The sequence below is a fragment of the Telmatherina bonti genome (genome assembly GCF_933228915.1).
Source record: "Telmatherina bonti genome assembly, chromosome: 5".
Lineage (NCBI taxonomy): Eukaryota > Metazoa > Chordata > Actinopteri > Atheriniformes > Telmatherinidae > Telmatherina > Telmatherina bonti.
This window is the reverse complement of record NC_136623.1, coordinates 25,167,073-25,186,077: the sequence shown is the minus strand read 5'-3', so window position 1 is coordinate 25,186,077 and position 19,005 is coordinate 25,167,073. Positions and strand designations below refer to the sequence as shown.

Below are 19,005 nucleotides of genomic sequence, written 5' to 3'. Positions count from 1 at the left end.
ATGTTTCTGCAGTGCAGTAATGTTCACCCGATACAGACATTGAGGCTAGACAGTCTTGGCACTCATGAATGTAAATACCAGCACTCCAGGGAAATGTCATGTAACTTTCTTTATAGCTGGACAAGAGGGAAATCTTCACCCATGTGAGGATGGATATAGAAATAAAAAGGTAAAAAAAAAAAAGTCCAACTCAAGGTAAACAAACGAATAAGTTGAAATAACAAAGGATATGGATGTAGCCACATGACTACCTGGGTGCCATCAGGTCCAATCAGATCAAGTGATCCCATGGTGCTGTAGAGGAACCGAGTGATCTTCATGAAGTTATCATCTCCAATCGACCAGGAGCCATCAACCAGGAACACCAGGTCAGCCTTGGCCTCCTTACACACTGTGTACAGAGAAAAGATGGTCAGACAGATGTAGCGAGCGTATCATCTAGCGGTTTTAATCAAGCACAGAATGAATGCAACTGAAGGACAGAATATTAACCAACTGTGTAGTCCAACTAATCTCATCTGTCATAGATTATAAATATGGTAGGATTCAAGCGATTTAAAGAAAAAAATGCACTTGCAGTGTAAAATTCACAAAAATGCTCTCCATCCTGCATGTTAATAAATTCAGTTTTCTTTTGTCAGATGCTCAGTCGTATTCTTGGACCTGTAGCGACTTTTAACTCCACTTCCATTGTCCTCAGGTTTCTCAATGACTCCCAGTAGCCTCATTGCTGCTGCTGTAAAGTTGTTTTGGGACTTTTATGAGTTTTTTAGCAGCAAGTCTCTAAATTCCAAGCCTTGTTTATGACCATGCCAACCTCTATAAAGTCCAATGAAAAACATGAAAAATGCTTGTAATTCCAAATGCATTAAAGGGGAGGAGAGAGGAGGAAATAGGGGGAACATTGTGAGGGTGAAACTGCGATGACAATGCTGACGCTTCTCCATGTTTCCTGCCTGTGCTACCATCTGTCCTTTTGTTTTTCTTCCCACCTACTTGTACTGCAAGACTTTTTCACTTCGGCCGCTACAACCGTGTCCGTCTCTCCATTTGTCTGTCTTTATGATAGTTCCCTCCAAGGAACTGCTAGCTACTGCTCCATCTCTGTTTTCTTTTATTCTATACATCACTTTTTTGCTCCCATTCTCTTGGTGTTGTTGATTTAGTTGTTTGTCTTTCTCCAACTTACTGAAAAACTAAAGGCTATTTTTCCTCTTTTGTCTCTTGTCCTTAAAAAACCAAGTTGCTTGTCACTTCAGATCAAGGCTCTGGTAAGACAAAGGTCAGAAACTGAGACAGAAATGCTTTGAGATGGACTCAGCAGGTGTGTGGGTTCACATCTGTGGACCTCATGTTGCAGGGCAACCTTTTAACAGAAAAAGGGATTATTGGAGAATGAACTTATAACCTTTTCTTTCTTTTTTTTTTTTTTTGCTAATCCTTGTCTATAGTTCTCTTTTGGCAGCACATAATTATTTGAAATGTGTCACGTTTCACCTTAAAAGAGTAGTTTATTAACAATTGTAAGATAAATATATATTGTGAACTGTATCTATATAATGTAGGAATAATGTTAAAGACTGTGTTTTCCATTTGTAGCTGATATATTTTGTAATTATACCAGCCTGTATCTGCTGATTTAACCTCCTGCGGCATTGGCTTAGGAAGAGGGGCTTCTGGAGTAGATACTAGATATTTGGATAACAGATGTAAAAACTAAACCTCCCAGTTACAGGCACCAATCATTGTTTCAATGCAGATATATTTTAAAAAGTTGATGAAAAATTACCACACGATAACTCTCAGTGGTTTTGTGGTTCTATTAAAAGAAATGTGATGAGACTCTTCTTCTACTCAGAATATTTGCTTTTGTACGCAATTGAGGGAAATGGTCAATACTTCTTGAACTACAAATGGGCTTAAGAGATGTGGTGGGAAGTTTCATGTTTTTAGATTTTCATATATTTCATATATGTTATACATTATAAATCAGAGCCAACAGCAAAGTTTCAAAAAAGAAAAAATATTTATGTTAAAATAGCTTTTATCACAATATCACATAAAACAGTGCCTTACCAGTCACCATTAATCAACACTGGTAACATTTCAGGTAAATTTCACTTTTGAAATGCATGTTCTTGACAGCAAATTCCTATTAAAAGCAGTTTTTACATTTACACTTTGCATTGTGCATTGTCTCTCCTACAGTGGACACCTATTTCACTTATTATTAAAGATTTTCATTTTTAAAACAGGAGATAAGGCGGGATCTCAGAAGAATCCCAAGGCACAATTATTACAACAATGAACCTAAAATATTACGAACTAAAAGGTATTCCTGTATATGTCTGTAGAAGTCAAATACTGCTTGAATAATTATGTTACACTGTATCTTAATTCATGCATGTAAAGTTTAAAAACAAATATGTGTGTATTAATATTTGCCTTTTGCTTCTTACTTACCTTCTTTTGCGGGTGGGATGGTGGGAGGAGGCTCGGTTGTGGGTGGTTCAGTTGGAGCCTGAGTGGGAGCTGCCACTAGATTCGCACAACCACACACAGATACGTGGAAACAAGAAGAGGGTCGTCAATCATGATGACAACAACAAGAGACACAATCAGAGTTTATCTGTTGACCACAATTATACACACTATAGTGTGTGTGTGTGTGTGTGTGTGTGTTTGTAGAAGCAAAGAGTACATGAGTTGGCACATTTAAAGACAACAGTAGCTAGATCCTATCAGGTGAATAGTTTCAACCATTTAACTCTGGATTTTAATGAAAAGAGGGTTCTTGAGGCAATATGTACATACAAATCATAGGAGCTCAAAGTTGTTTAGTTCAGTCCGATGCAGAAACAGTTGTTCTGTGGAAAGTCCTGTCAAGTCAAGAGTACGGGATGCAAACCTTAGAGAAGGCTGTGATCACACAATAAAATGGGCACATACTCAAGAAAAATATCATGACATGGATACAACATAATGACTTTCTTGTTTGAATAATGACTACAATGTTTTAATGCAGTTACTTAGAACTTTAGCTGACTGTTACATTTAATCGCTGGCTGTGCTCTACAATGGATGTGTGTATGTGATTGTGTGAGAATATCTATCCATAACCCTGGTTGTGAGGTGAGCTCTGTTTGTCCCTCAAGCTGTGCGGTTCAACTCAGCTCATCAGCTGATCAATGTACTGCAACAGCTGAGTCTATCTCCTCAGAGAGAGAGAGACTGGCAACAATGAGAAAAGCTTTAGGTGAGAGAGTTGCAGAGGTTAGACTGATGCACGGCAGAGGGTGGCTACAGGGGGACAAATTGAATATATAAGCTGAGAAAAATAAAACATGGATCGAGACATTAATGCAGCAAGTTCGCGACATTAATTAGCCAAAAGTGGTGATAGTAATAAATGCACCTCAAACCAACTTTTAAGGTCAGCTGAATGTAAAAGTATGTGCATATACATACGTGTCATGTCAGTGATGGAGACAGATGGTCCTTCCAGTTCTTGAATTTGTGTATAAATGCTGATCTGGTACTGGGTGCTAGGTGTGAGGTCATAGAAACATTGACGAGAAGCTCCACCACCCAGGTTAACTTCCTGTCTCTGGCCATCTGGAAGTGAACATATAGTCAGATCATTTGTGTGCAATTATTCATACTCAGATTCAGATGGTTTCAAAGTTTTTGATGATACTGTTCTGAACTTGAACGCAACCCCTTTTATTTATTTATTCTCAGCCATGTCAGCTCATTCTTTCTAGAAAACATGCTATAGATACATACGTTAAATTGTCCAAAACGCATTAATTTTATTATGATTAAAAACTGAATGGCAACATTAACATGCCATGATCTGACCGGCAATGCATAAATATAAAAATATAAAAGCTGCACCTTGCCAATTTTTCCAACCAGTAGACCATGGTTTTAGTAACATGTTGACCAAACATGTAAATGAACTCTAATCCTGAACATGTATTTTATTGCTCCTAACCCTAACTACAGGCAGGTAAACTGTCACTGGGAGATGGCTATACATTTTATTTCTCCTTGTAAGCACTTCAGTAACCATTACAGTGATGTAGAGTGAACATAATCACACAGAAACATTTAGACACAGAAAAACTGTTGTATTGACTAATAACGCTGTAAGGTATATTTTTTTGGGAGCAGAATGGGAAAAACACGGCTATCATACAAATTTTGAACCTTTAGTATAAAACTGTAATGTTTCCCATACTGCAAAACGTCTACTTCAATTTACTGCTTCAGTAGCAGATTTGCGTAGAACTAGTCAGCGATCCATTTATTCTGAATCAGGTGAAATATTTAATGCTTGCAGGACAGTGGGCTTTTTGGACCAAGGTTGGAGATCATTGTTTTAGACAATTATCTGAAACAACAGATTGGAAGGTGGTCTTGATAAAAAACATCAATCAGTCCAGTTTGAGAATGTGTTTCTGCAGCTATTTGGCTGTGTCCACTAAAAATGAACTCTACTAGACGAAAAAAAAAACCCCATAAACCAGTTGTTGTTTACAGTGATTCCATTTGACAGGCCAAATATGCTAGCTTCTTTAGCGGTAACTCAGGGGAAAATAATTACCTGCTTGGGAATTTTTGAGAAGTTAGTTTTAAATTACAAAAACATTTGACACAGTCTAAAAAGACTGGCTGGAAACCAAAGCGCTGAGTCATACGTCTGCTAACTATGTTGAAGAAAAGCAACCCACAGCAAAAAGTGTTTTCTAGGTCTGATTGTGTGCAAACACAATTGTTGCAGAAACATTGCTGCAGAAACATTGTGTGCAAACACAATCAGAAGTGAAAATGTCATGAATGATGTCACAAAGCTATAAAGCTATAAAGCTTGTGCTGCGTGAGCAACTGCCCTCCAAAGACAAATAAAAATAAAACTTGAACTTAAATCTGCTCACTGTAAATGAAGCAGGTCTAAATACTCTCTAAAACACTCTCCTGGCAGCAGTCAAACTGTACAAGAGTTTTATTTTGGTTTATTCAGATTTTAGAGACTTAATTCAATTGAGGTGAACAAAACAGAAAAAATGTGGGTTTGGATTAATTGCTTTCTCAAGCTGATAGATTTTATAGGAACATAAACACTTTTAACTTGTTTCTTTCTATTTGTAGGAACTTTGTTTTTTTCCCTTTCTCGCTTTTTTGCTCTTTATTTAATCAGATTTTAAGTCACAAACTGTAAAGGTCAGGCTTTTTGTTTTTATGCATCTAATCTCTGATGCCATTTCAAAGCAGTTTCCTTCCTTTATGTTGAGTGCATACATCAATTTCCCCTTTCTGTCAGCAAATTTTGTAATTCTGAATATAATTTTACAAGATAAACCACTACCAGGGGAGAATGTCAGCAACATAAGACTTTTTTCCTCTGAGTGTCATATTAACATGAATTCAGATGTTTGTAAAAGGTACGAACTGGAACCCAGACATATTTCAAGTTCGGTGCTGACAGCTCTTTGTGTTGACAATAAACAGAGGAGACATTTCATGAAATCAGCCTGTAAATCTACAAGGAACATGTTAAGACTTTAGAGCTTCAGCAGCATCACTAAATACCATTGCTCTAATAAAACTTTTGATTTATTGAATGAACTTATTTCCAGTCATTTATTTGGGAAAAGCATAGCTTTTTCAGCACATGGAACTGAGCCTTAGAAAGAATAAATTTGCAGAACAGATATTGGACTACAGCTTCTTTCTAAAATAAAAAAAAATAAAAAAAATAAAAAAATAAAATTTAGCACAATGAACAAATCTCTCCCTCATGTTCCTTATAAGATTATTCAGTTTTGAAAGCATGGATATGATAATTTGATCTCTTTATTCTAGATGATGCAAAGGCAAAAGAACAAAAAAACAAAAAACAAAAAAAAAAAACCTTTTGCAACTTATTTGAATTAATTTGGCTCATATATTAGTGCATACATTTCAAACCTGATGAAACCTGCTATGCTGACTAGCACCTTGCTGACAGAGTCATTTGAGAGAAGTTTGTTTCTAAATTTTTTATGTATCAGGACATAACAGCAGAAAATCATTTTTCTGTTGTAGCTGAACAGAGAAAAACAAAAACAGACATATCATAATTCATAAACTTAAGACAAAACACAGAAACAGTAAAACAAAAACAAAATAAACAGTATAACTCCAAAGGAAATAGGAGATTAAACAGCAGACAAGTGCTGCTAATCTAATCTAATCTGACTGATTGATTGACTGATTGATTGATTGTCAGGAGTGGACCACCTTATAAAAGCAGATGTTTACAGTTTGGAAATACAGGTGTGACACAGAGGAGGAAAGATCAATCAAGCAATGATCAAATTAAAGAATCACCTGTTGCTGGCCAGGAAGGGTTTTAGGAGTATTTCCTACAATGTGACAACGACATACAGACTAAGATGTTTTAAAACTCACTAATCGTTTTACATATCAGTCACGACTCTTTAAAAAGTAGCAGCTTCGTGGTGGCCTATTATTCTATTGCTCTAATAATTGAAATTCCTGTCAAACAGAGTCCCTCTCACAAGTAATAAGAAAAAAGTTTAATTAAAACAAAGTGCTGTAGACTCCTTTTTAAAAGGGTTTGAACTGAGGAGAAGCCAAAGAGTTAAAGTACTTACTGAGTGTAGACTGTATGGAGACTCTGTACAATGTAGCCCTCAAGAGGGGCTGCCACTGAACGCACATGCTGGTGGGTCGCACCTGGTAGGCTGACAATCCAGAGACCCCAAGGAACACTGGAGAGAAATAAAAAGTCAGCAATTTAACATCTACTTTTTTAGATTTGTTTTTTTGGTTTCATGTGGGACAAGATGTTCTGTGCAAAATCTCTCACCAAAGAGCTGAGCCAGTTTATGAATGATTAATATATGAGATAAGTCATTAATGTCTGTCAAAAGACATGGACATTGTGCAGCCATCAGTAGCACCATCTGGTAGTTTGTCAGCACTCATTGACAACTGATAAGTACTTCAAACTGGGACAAACGTATCTTGACGTTGTTAAGTCATAAACTCAGCCGTTGTGGATGATGAAGCCGTGATAGATTCTGACATTCACAGGGGGCTTTGGTCACATCTGTTGCAACTACCGATGACATGTACTTAAAAAAAAGATTAAGTGTAAGTTATATAAAGATAATCAGTTTTCATTTCTCATTCTGGGTCTTTTCCTATGTTGTATTTGTATTTGTACTGCAAGTCTATTCTCTAATCACTGTTTAGCATAGTAAAAATAATTCCTGCTCAGCTCTGATTTCATTGATATAATGCTTACTTTTTGCAAGTTTTCTGAGCTAAACAGTCCTCAGTAATTCAGACTTTTAGACTCTTTCCTGCAACCATCCTTCCAAACTTCCCTGTTTTCAAGGGATCTACTTCAACCACTATCTGTGTCTACACGCCACTATTTTATCCGAGCATTGCTGCTTTGATTTTATTTTAATCACTGGAGTTCAACTATTAAACTTTCTTTAATTTACTCTCATCTACATACAAACATACCGAGAAAATGCTTAAAGTGATCTGCGGCTAATAAATTGCATCACTTAAAAAAATCTGACAAACTGCACAGATTTGATGTCAGCTACACTGGTTGTTTAAAATAAGCACGTCAGTCGTCGTGCCTTGTTTGGTCTGTTGCTGGATCATCAAAAGTAAATGTCTTAATGGATGGATCCTGTCACATTTAGTTGGATAGATTTTAGAACACTTAATAAAACAGATTAGTTGGGCTTTTTTTTTTTTTAACAAATATTAACGGCATTATGCAGTAAAATGCAAAGCAACACAAGTCATTTAAAAAGTTTGTTTGGTAGAATATCAGCATATCAGAGACAAGTAAATCTCAAGGAGCCACTTCTGTGTTTTGCTCCTTATTAACAAATTTGCTGATTATGTAAAAAAACAACAAAAAAAAACAAACAAACCTTTGAGTTAGGGAATAGATATTTTATGCTGGGTCCATACAGCAGTTGTTATGTGTTTTATACTTTTGAATAATTCATATGATATTCAGTCATTGCTGTGTTATCACAAAACTCACTCTTACTCAAATGGACATGCAGCATTCACAAGCACATTTAGGCATACATAAATATGAACATGTCATCTTGATGCACATGTAAGTGCACATGTAGGCTGCTGATATAAATATAAAATGTTTTGGGCTGCTTGGTACACCAAATAAAGCCATTCTGCCATGTTTGCAAAAAGACAGAACTATATTTAGGGGGAGTTAAATTCACTCAATGGTTCTCCAGGTATCTGTAATTACATTTTTATGCTACATGTTGTTTTGCATGATTTAATGGTTCAAACATGCTAGTTAGCTCCCTTGACTCCACGGCTGCAATGCACAATGCTCTGGAGAAATATGTTACTACATTATTATTAATGACACATAATCAAATGCATCACTGGTAGGAAATCAGTTCCTCCAGTGATGAGTAAAAAAAAACAAAAAAACAAATTTAACTGGTACCTGAGAAACATGCTTAAATCTGATGTGTGAAAATATACCAGGGAACGGAGACATGATTAGATTTGATGGCAATGTTCCTCTAAGTATTGAGTCATAACTGGCCAAAGGGAGAGAGAAGAGCAGATGTATGATTGCACAAGAAAACATAAATCTAAAATGAGTAAAATGTACAGTAAATATATATATAGATATAGTAGATACTGTAGTTCTATGAGGTAAGTCTGGTATGCTGAAAATATAAACTGGGCTTGTAAGCTGTCATTTGTCTACGTTTATATTAAGAAAGAAAGATGTTCAAATCATGAAAATATCTTTCTGGGTGACAGTTTAATGGAGAAAGGAGTCATAATTCATCTCACACAAGTATGATTAATTAAACAGATAATGGATTGCACATTGCTCCAACACAAATAGATTAGGGATCAGTGTACCAAGACATTTCCCTCCATTTGGTGATGTATGAATTAAACCAACTTGCTTCAGAGAAATGGAAAGGACAGTAAAATATGTGTTGTTTTTTGTTTGTTTGTGTTCATGACAAATTCATAAACCATAACAATTAAAGTTTATTGGTTTTTATTCGCACCATGAGGTAAATCCCTTCTGGCCAATCAGACAAAAGTAGCAGATTTTATATCAAGGAGATAAAACATTCTTTCTTTTGAGAAACCATACACACTGAATCAGCAAGATGAAAAGATAACATCAATATCATGAGAGTGATGTATTATTTCTGGAACATGCCAAAGCCCATTTAATGAAACAATCAACAAAATATGAATAAATAAACACTTAAATGTACATAAATATATAATCTTTGCTCTTTTCCATTTATTGCCATCAGTCTCTTCGAGCCTTAATTTCTTCATCTATTTGTTTAAGATGAGAGAGGAATTAAAATCTGCATTAGCGCCCACTGATACCAAATCTATATGCAAAAAGGATTGTTCCTGCCAGCAGTCTGGAAAATATTAATATCCTTCTGTCTATTTGTCTGTTTGCTGAGGTCTCAATGGAAATTAGTGAACATGGTATAAGCAGGCATTTAATATGCATGTTGCATCTTTCCTCTGTCTTTAAACTACTTTGTCTTTTTGCCATCAGTCTTTTTCTCTTCACAAACACAACATTGTGAAACTGTAACTGAAAGCTTTAAGTGGTAATATTCTAAATATTATTCCTTAGAATAACTAGTTTAAAAACTGACTTTACTTCACATAAATAAATCAAGTAACCTTCTGTAATATTTCATTTAGAATAATATTCAAGTGCCGTCCTCCTTAATATCCCCTTGACTATGATGTATATATGTAACCGATGTATGATAAAGAAGCTTACATGTCTTTGCATTAACTAGCAGTGGTTCACTTTCTCCTGTAGGGTAAGAAGCTGTCACTTGAACACTGTACTCTGTCCCACTCAGCAGGTTAAGGAGAGGCATGGAGTTCACATCTTCACCCACCCTTGTCTCCAAAACTGGACCTTGAACTAAAACAGACAGATACATAAGAACAAAGAAGATATACATGATATTGCTACTCCAAAACATTCAACAAACCAAATAAACAAATTTCAGACTTTAGGAAAACCTTTTTAATCCAATTAAATATAAGTAGAGGCATCTTTAAATGTCTCATTGTTGGCCTTTTGTTTTAAGATGGTAAATAGTGAAATATGTCAATCCAAACTTTAAAACTTGTCAGGATTATAAAAGTTCAGCTTGAGCCCTGTGTTCAGCTAGACATAGCAAAGTTCAAAATGCAGCTAAAAAATATAAATCTTTTATATACAGTCGGTGGTTAGCAACACACGTCAAGTTTCCACAAGCTAACAGGCTTGCTGTTGTAAACACAAATCTACATTTCTTACACTGACATGTACATACACAAAGCCCCATCTAGACTACTGAAACACCTATGAAATAACAATATTAATAATAATAATCTTTGTGAACGCAGCTGATAACACCAACATTAAACAACAGATTACACTTTAAATAAAACTGTTAAAACTTAAATACATTTTTTAAAAATGCCAACACCACCACTGGAATAGTAGTTTAGGAAACAGGATGTGTATTTGTCTCAGTGCCTTTATCTAAATGTTTCTGGCTGTACATGTCTGTGTGAAGAATCTCAGTTTAAAACAATGGCAGTGAAATTTATTTCCCTTCTACTGCAAAAACTATTTTAATGTAGCCTATTTGCTTAATGTGAGATCTACTGAGACACATGATTTTTTTTTTTAACATGACTAAAAACAGACAGACAACTATAAAACATTAAGTTGGAGCACTGTCTTAGTTAACAATTAATGACAGAAGTAGAAGAACAATAAAAATGGGCTTTCCATGTTACTTTTAAACAGGAAAATAAAAGAGGAAGGGCGATGTCTTATTACAATGCTGGAAAGTTTTATTTGACACAAAGATTTATATTTTCCTTCCATGAAAATCAAATTAGTATGTTTGGACAAGCCTGAGTCTCAGGGCAAAGTACACTAATTATCAAAGAATGTATCAAACAGTGTGCATGGTATAAGCATCATAAATATAATCAATTTGCCTCCTGTATTTATCTTTGCCATTGTATTTTTATATAAACAAAATCCAAGACAAAAAAAACAAAAAAGCCAGACTTTGTACAAGAGCAAAGTTAAACAAATAATATGGGGGTTATTCTTATGAAGCAATGTGTACCCCTTTGTATTTTACCCCTTTGTATTTTATTTGTGGAAGTGTGCTAACTTGCCATAGATGGGCTGGTAGATGATTGTGTAACCAGTGGTGGGAGACTGAGGTGGATCCCAGGTGACCCTGAAGCGGTCATACCACTCTTCTGATACACGGAGATTTTCAGGAGACAAGAGTGGCACTGTCAAAACAAGGTAAAAATAGAAACGTTGAACAACTTGGGCTTAAATATTGTAGATCAGGTCATAATGTGTCACGAACATACACATTATAGACATTACAACTCTATACCAGTGATAATACAATGGATTGATCTTTTTACAAACCATCTTCCATAGCAACAAACTTATTCCATTCATCTAGATACAATTTTTTTTTCCCAATCTGTTCTCCTATCATGATAAATATCAGTGATGTTTGGTAGTGGTACTACTGCACAAACTGAAATAGATTATGTAGCAAATCATAATTTGTCTGCAGCTGATGAATGGATCCAGACAAAGACAACTGAGGGATTTAGTCAACCAATCCATGTCTAGACAGGGGGAAATATCTGAAAAACTGCTACAAAAATTATGTTTACTGTGTTAAATATCTTATAAATGGAAAAAAAAAACTGATGGTGAAGACTTAGAATGTTGTTTTTGTGTACCTCCTACTTTACAGCTGGCTGAAATATATTCAGCAACAAGCCATACCACAGTGAAGATGTGGCTAAAAGCTGCAGATCTGGAAACATTATAGGTCTGAATAATGTAAAAAAAAAAACAAAAAAAAAACTGCAAAAGCACCAAGGAACAGCTGGAGGCCAATGTGTTAATGGTTTTGACTGAGCAGTGACAAGTGTAGTCTGCTGCATTTGACCAAACCTAAAAGTATGTGTGTGAGTTTAGTGTTGGATTTGCAGGTAACCACTTGTACCACTTCTGATAGAAAAAATAGCTGAAAATAAAACAATGCTATGACTGCAACCAGAAATTATTCATTTAGTTGATTCAAGAACTCATTTTTTCAGGTCATCTGTTTTTGCTTTTATTTCAGTGTTTTCCAATCGTGGTTCTTAAGTACCCCTGCCTTGCCTTGGACATGTTCCTACTCCAACACACTTCCAACACAAGTTTGTAAACAAGACATTCATTTTATTCAGGAGTGTTAAAGTACGGTTGCCTCTAAAGCATGCAGGGCAGTGGTACCTGAGGGCCAAGACTGGGAAACACTGGTGTGGTTTTTAAAGTCAGTTACCCAATAAATTCTGTAGGATTGTTCTTAATCAATGTAAATAAAGACCTATTTATGGCTACTCATGAGCACGTCAACAAATGACAGGAAGACTAAGAAAAGCTGAAGAAGCCAACAGGTGAACTTAGGAAAGGGTCCAATCATAGGAACAATGTAGTGAATCAAAAAATCAAAGCTCATTGCCAGATTTGTTGTGAACACGTCTAAAGTGATGATGTCATCAAGTTCTTCCTGTGTGTGCAAAGCTGTGCCCATCACAGATACACATACCTGCAGCTCTGACACAGACAGCTAAGAGAAGCAGTAGAAGTGGAAGTGCAAACAGACTCAGTTTGAAGAAACATAATGATTTCTTGAAAGTAGTCATCTATTACAAAAGGTTGTGCCAAAACATTTACCCGACAGAAAGGTCAGACACTCTGCTGACTGAATGTGTTCAGTGGTGTAACAACTTAATTTCCATTTGCAGTGTTGTGCCACTGTTTCTTCTTGTACACTTGGTTTGTTCTGCAGCAAGATTATCCAAAAATTACTATGTAAAAATTTTTATAAAACTGAGAAACGAAGGGCAGAGATGGAGCATAGCCAAAGGAAGAACCCATTAAACTTCCTTTGGCCTCACCGACTGAGATCAGCTTAAAACAGTGAGATAACACTGGCCTTGAAGTCTAATCGCAAGGTTGTAAATCCTTTCAGCCTCTGATTTAGAGGAGAATTTAACTGTCAAAAAAAAATTGACAATAATCTCATCAAGTACGCCTTGCTTCTGATTTATCGCCACTGTTCAAGCTAAGTAGAGGTTTTTATTAGCATTATGCTGAACTAGAGTGCTCTCAACTAAAAAGACAACATATTTAATCTGACATTTCATTTCTTTCCCATGAGGACACAATCACTGATGCTCATACGAGATAATCAGGAGAAAAGTCGAGAAATTCAATTATAGCTGAGTAAAATCATTTAATCATTACATTAATACAAGGTTCTTGCTGTTATAATGAGCAGTCCTTAATAGGGCAATTTGGAGCACACTGGACTTTGTCATCACTTTGGTTCATCTTCTCCATCACAAACATAAATCAGCATAAAATTAATGCAATGCACATCAACATCATGCTCACTGCAATGATATTCTTGATGGCTGTTTGGTTATGTTTAATTTTCTCTGAAACCAAGAGCTGACCCCTGCTGGGTAATAACTCATGTGTGGATATTGATATGTGTGTGTGTATGCTGGGCGTTTATTAGACTTACATGTGCTTCCTAAAGTAGAGACACTGATGCCTTCTTCCCCATCACTGTATACTGGTGTGACTGTAACCTTGTATCGGGTGTCTGGTAGTAAAGGCTGAAGCACCGCTCTTCTCTGACCACCACCGATTGACACCTAAATACACATACAAAATTCACAGAGAGCATTACAAGGATTGAGATCAGTTACATCTGCAGACAGGCAAACAGGTGACATACAGATCAGGAACACTAATGTAAGTGCAGAGATCAGGATACATCACTTATAAAAAAATGTGTTGCTTTTTTATTCTGGGGACATTTGGAGAAAATGATCCAAGTGTCTGAAAAATGCTGCATGTACATTAAGAATTCTGCTCACCTCAGTTTAGTCAATAAAGTCAGTTGATGCCAAAAGTAAGGCTAAGAGGAACTGAGAAAAGTCTATTACTTCTTGGATTTCATTTGTAAGCACTGAAGTTTCCTCTTCTGGTGATTATTTGCTGAGATTCTTTGAGAACACTTATGTAGCATAAACCAGATAAAAAATTGTACCTAGTAATTTTCTGGCAAAGAGCTTACACATGATGTTGCCATTTTTACATCTTTCAAAACGCATTTGCTATTAAGTCTTTACAAGGTCCTTTTCACTCATCAAAACAGGCCAACATTAATCCTCATTATTGAATATTATTATATTAAATAATAAATATATTATTATGATTACTATTATATATTCTGGTTTATTTCATTCAGATATCAGTAACTCTCAATGAACGTCAATCTCAGCTTCATTCAGAGTGGCAGAGTGGTAACAATGGCATAGAGAGAACAGTTTAAGCACAACATGAGAAGCCCATCGGAGAGCCAAGTGGTACTTATGAACAAGGGCATTAGAGCTCTTACTAGAGCTCTTACTGTGTCATGTATTGCCAGCATGACAAATATGTTATTTTTCACTTTTCTTGGAGACAGTTTCCACCATCACCTCTTTGCTGTCCATTTTAGTACATTTTAAAAGAATCTGCTCTCTAACCCAAAATGTTCCTTAAAACCTTCAGCAGTATTGTTTTTCTCCTTTAATGCTAATCCAACTCAGGTACTATAAAAACTCTGTTTCCCCGTTAGAGCTATATATCTGTACTATATATTTCAATAGTATGTTCAATTTTGGTTCTAAACAAAGGAAAAAAACTATACAATTGATTCCCACCCCTTTCTGCTTATCATGGTTTATATCTGTTTACAACACATTAATTTACTATAAAATTATCCAAATGGATATATTTACAACAAACATGTATACTACATCCATATAAATAAATAAAACCTGCATAAATTATCAAAATATTCATATCAATTATTACCACATCCACAAAATATATAGAACATATTTGTTTATTCTTATTTGATCATTATATTGATGGTTTTTATAATCTGCTTAATTACACATTCAATTGATTTTATAGAGAGACTGCAAAAAGATCCCAGTAAAATGAGACAATCTGTAAAAGGAAAATCTAATAATGAACTTACCTAGTTTGGGAACAGCTCTAAAACCCTTCCCAGATTGACAGACTGCATTAACTGGTTCACTAAAAACTTTAACAACGTTTTATTTTCTCCTCCTTGAGAATGTTGTAACACAAACCTGAGTACTCCAGACCAGATGCTTACACTTAATGATGATCACACAAATAAGTCCATTTCCTTAGCAGCACCTGGCTGCTGCTTAGCTTCCTAATGCCTGAGAAGCTACACACTGCTACTGTGTTTTAGCTTGTTCCTCTTTTTTGTTTATTTTTATCTTAAAAAACGTGATGAAAAAAAGTGATGTTATATTGTTATGTCACATTTTAGAACATAGTTAAGCAAATTTCTAGTTGGGCCCTGATTTACATGTAAAACCTTAAAACTAAAAGAGAATCTGTTTTCTTTTCCATATGACCGGTCTATTGTTTGCAAGAGTGAGTCTGTCTTTCTGTGTGAGTCTGGAATGAAGAGCTTTGAGAAAGACAGGTGTGTGTGCATGTGTGTGTATGTAAACATGCTTTAAGATTCCTCTTATTGTTGCATATCAGTGTAACATCAAAATACGGACTCACTGAGTCTGAGTTTTTGTAGAATACATATCTTCATTTATTTTCAGCACACTTTCAGTGTGGAAAAAGTAAAGATTTGAAGATGAAAGTCCAAACAGTCATTGTTAAAGTTTCAACATGCTCACTTTGCTGGTCAGGTGAAGTTTTCAAATGCTTTTTGTGAAAAAAACAAAATACTTTCACTTTTTGTTGTTCTTGTTTTTGCTCATTTAACTGTTTTATAAGTCCAATAAACAACAGCACCAAAGTAAATTTGCTTGGATGAAAAGATACATGCAGACTCCTTAATGGACCCCCCTCAGTTGGCTACTATTAAATTCACACAATCACAAAAACGGCTTTCAATTTGTGTCACACACATCAGCGCACACCCACAGCTTTTAAAAAAGTTCGACTTGACACAGCCTTTGTATTTCAGCCATAAGACTGGTATAAGCCATTCTCTCATTTTATGCAGCAGTTGTTTCTTTTTCCACCTTCTTTTGTTTCTGTTTGCTTTTTTCTCAGCTGCCCTCCATCTCTGCTCTCACTGAGGTAAATGCCTGCTGAAAAGATAATGGAATGTCTTCGGGCTTGGCCCGGCCTCTCCATCTTCTACAGCCCTGACATCGCATCGGGAAATTAAAACAGTGGAAGCAAGACAGGGGGAGATGGAGAGAAAGAGACAACATGATGGAGGGAAACAGAAAAGAACAGAGATAGAAAGACAGAAGGGGAAGATGTGTGTATTTGGGGGCACATCAGTGATCGGGGTCAGTACATGCCAGTGAGCTCAAAGACCCTTAAGGAGAGATGGCAGGATCAGAAAGGAGAGGCTGAGTGGACTGCGACTGAAAGTGTAATAGTTTTCTCACTGTAGACGATGACCCAACACTGACCGGTCTAGTGCCTTCCAGTTGGCTGGAGGGATAAAATCACTGAGATCTTTCTCACAACACAACTTGGGTGTTGTCTGTCCAACAAAATAAATGTTCACAATTCACCAGGGTGATCCTATGTGTGTTTACATAAATCTATTTTATAGCTACAATGTCCAAAGGCCTGTGAAGAAGAATATATGCTGTAGGGGGATGTACTATAAGAGGGTGGGCAACTCCGGTCCTCAAGAGCCACAGCCCAGCAGGTGTTAGAAGTTGCCCTGCTGCAACACGCCAAACTGAAATTAATGGGTAATTAACAGACTTGTTCAGAGTTTTATGCCAAGCTCTGCACAAGTTTGTTAAGGAAGTCTGATGTGTGTCAGGACAGGTGTGTTGCAGCAGGGAAACTGCTAGCACTCTCGAGGACCAGAGTTGCCGACCCCTGTACTATAACTAAAATCTGGAGACACACACTTAATAACAACATAATTCTAACACATCAAGTTTCAAGCTCTACTTGATAATTATTCCCACTTACTCTTCCTGCATGAGTTACAGCTAACAGCTTGATCAACTCACAGATTCTTCCTCGTGATCACCCCCAAGGCTGGTGTAGGAGATCCTATAGCTCTCCACTTCAGGGTCTTCCAGCTCCCACGATGCCTCTAAGCTCTGGGTGGTCTCATCGCTCAGGTAAAGATTTTTTACAGCCTGACGTGCCACTGTGACATCAAAGACAAGTGTTACTTAAACTTAAAACAATGTAGACCTGTGAGACCTGCATAGAACTCAGTGATGAGGCTCCACAACTCCGAAATGCAAAATTTGACTTCTCAAACAGAAGCAACACTGTGGTTTTAAGTTTAGTATACATTTAAATGTTGAGCATTAAGGTCTACATGGATGTGATTTACTTGTTTCTAAAAGCAATGAACAGTGTGATGATAAGTATATTTTTGTGTAATGTTTATGTAATACAAATATTACAAATATTTTAGTAATATTTTATTAGAGAATAGTTAAAAAAAATAAATAAAATAAAGCCGAAACATCATACATATCTGTAGAGGTAAAAGGTTGTATGTGACAAAAATGCAGCAGTTATTTGATACTTAATGCATCAGAGCATTAACTGCTTCTCATGAAAAAAATCCTAGATGGTCTCCACGTTGCCTCTGACATTGCTCTGCTTGCTGAGAGATGTAAGCTTTGTAAAACAGACTTCTGCTGTTCTAACAATCTTTCTTCATTAGTTGTGTTGCATAATAGACTTCTCTCAGTTCTATGGTTTTCTATCTTTCAACCTTAGTTTGGACATTATCCCTTTAAAGCCCAACCTAAGAGCAATGGAGGAGAAGAGCATCATTTTTTTAAACTGAAGTCTTTATTTGATCCTTTTACAAAATCTTAAAAAGAAACTGTATCTATCACGTATGAGATGTTGGCTTATCTGGTTATACAGTTTTTGTATGTTTGAAGTAAGTGAGCAATAATGGCCAAAAATTATGAACTTGGGCAACATTTGTATGTACTTATAGAATAAAAATAGTTTAATCCTTTATAGGGTACTCAATTAAATACCTTGAAATGAGAGATTTTAACCTGAAATTGTCCTTTTGGTATGTACCAAGGCCACTGTACTGTTGTTACATTAACAGAATAAAAAAAAAAAAAAAAAAAAAAAAAAGTTTCATGCTGAATATGAAAGAAAATGAAGTGATTAAAAAAAAAACACTTGCCCCACAAAGGGTTAACCTTTTAACAGCCAAAAGAGACTAAGCTTTCTAACCACGTATTGCATGTCCATAGAGGCAAAAGTTTAAACTATGATTACTTTTATGCACTGCAAGGTTGATTGGAAATAACACGTAATGGAACGCAGGCGACCAGATAGGTTTTACAAGGTTAAAAAAAAAGAGAAAACATTGCATCATTTCAGCCATTGTGAGGAATTCTGTTGGGTCAGCTCTTGTCAGGTTAATGCCCCGCATCATGATAATGCTCTCCCCTCTAATATCTTGCAGTTTTACAGAGATCAACGTTGGACACTTCTTACCTGTGGTTGTGGCAGCAATCGTTGTTGTCATAGCCACTGGGGAAATACGGAGAGCAAAACTCTGATCATTTGATTCAAACACTTCTACACTCTGTGTTAATAAATAAGCCAATTACAAAGAAATATTTATCAAATGATTGATGGGAAAATAGATTATATCATTCTGAGATAAACCAAAACAAACAAATCTACTGCCTTGACTGAGAAATGCAAATTCCCTTATCTGAAAATGTGCTTATCTGTTATGATAAGCAAATAGTAGCAGAGGGGAGGTGTTATGACTTGAAAAGCATTGAGAGGCA

At 36.0% G+C, this 19,005-nt stretch overlaps 1 protein-coding gene across 1 annotated transcript in view; it reads right to left on the bottom strand.

The window, feature by feature from the left end:
- col14a1a (collagen, type XIV, alpha 1a) overlaps nucleotides 1-19,005 on the bottom strand; it is a gene marked incomplete at its 5' end in the record, with an annotated part of 129,078 nt that overhangs the window by 60,745 nt on the left and 49,328 nt on the right. Inside the window, 9 exons of the mRNA XM_079240410.1 lie at nucleotides 252-391; nucleotides 2,464-2,538; nucleotides 3,469-3,615; nucleotides 6,663-6,779; nucleotides 9,863-10,012; nucleotides 11,275-11,397; nucleotides 13,710-13,842; nucleotides 17,227-17,369; nucleotides 18,704-18,739. Coding sequence (XP_079096536.1) covers nucleotides 252-391; nucleotides 2,464-2,538; nucleotides 3,469-3,615; nucleotides 6,663-6,779; nucleotides 9,863-10,012; nucleotides 11,275-11,397; nucleotides 13,710-13,842; nucleotides 17,227-17,369; nucleotides 18,704-18,739 — 1,064 coding nt within the window. The remainder of the gene's footprint in view (nucleotides 1-251; nucleotides 392-2,463; nucleotides 2,539-3,468; nucleotides 3,616-6,662; nucleotides 6,780-9,862; nucleotides 10,013-11,274; nucleotides 11,398-13,709; nucleotides 13,843-17,226; nucleotides 17,370-18,703; nucleotides 18,740-19,005) is intronic.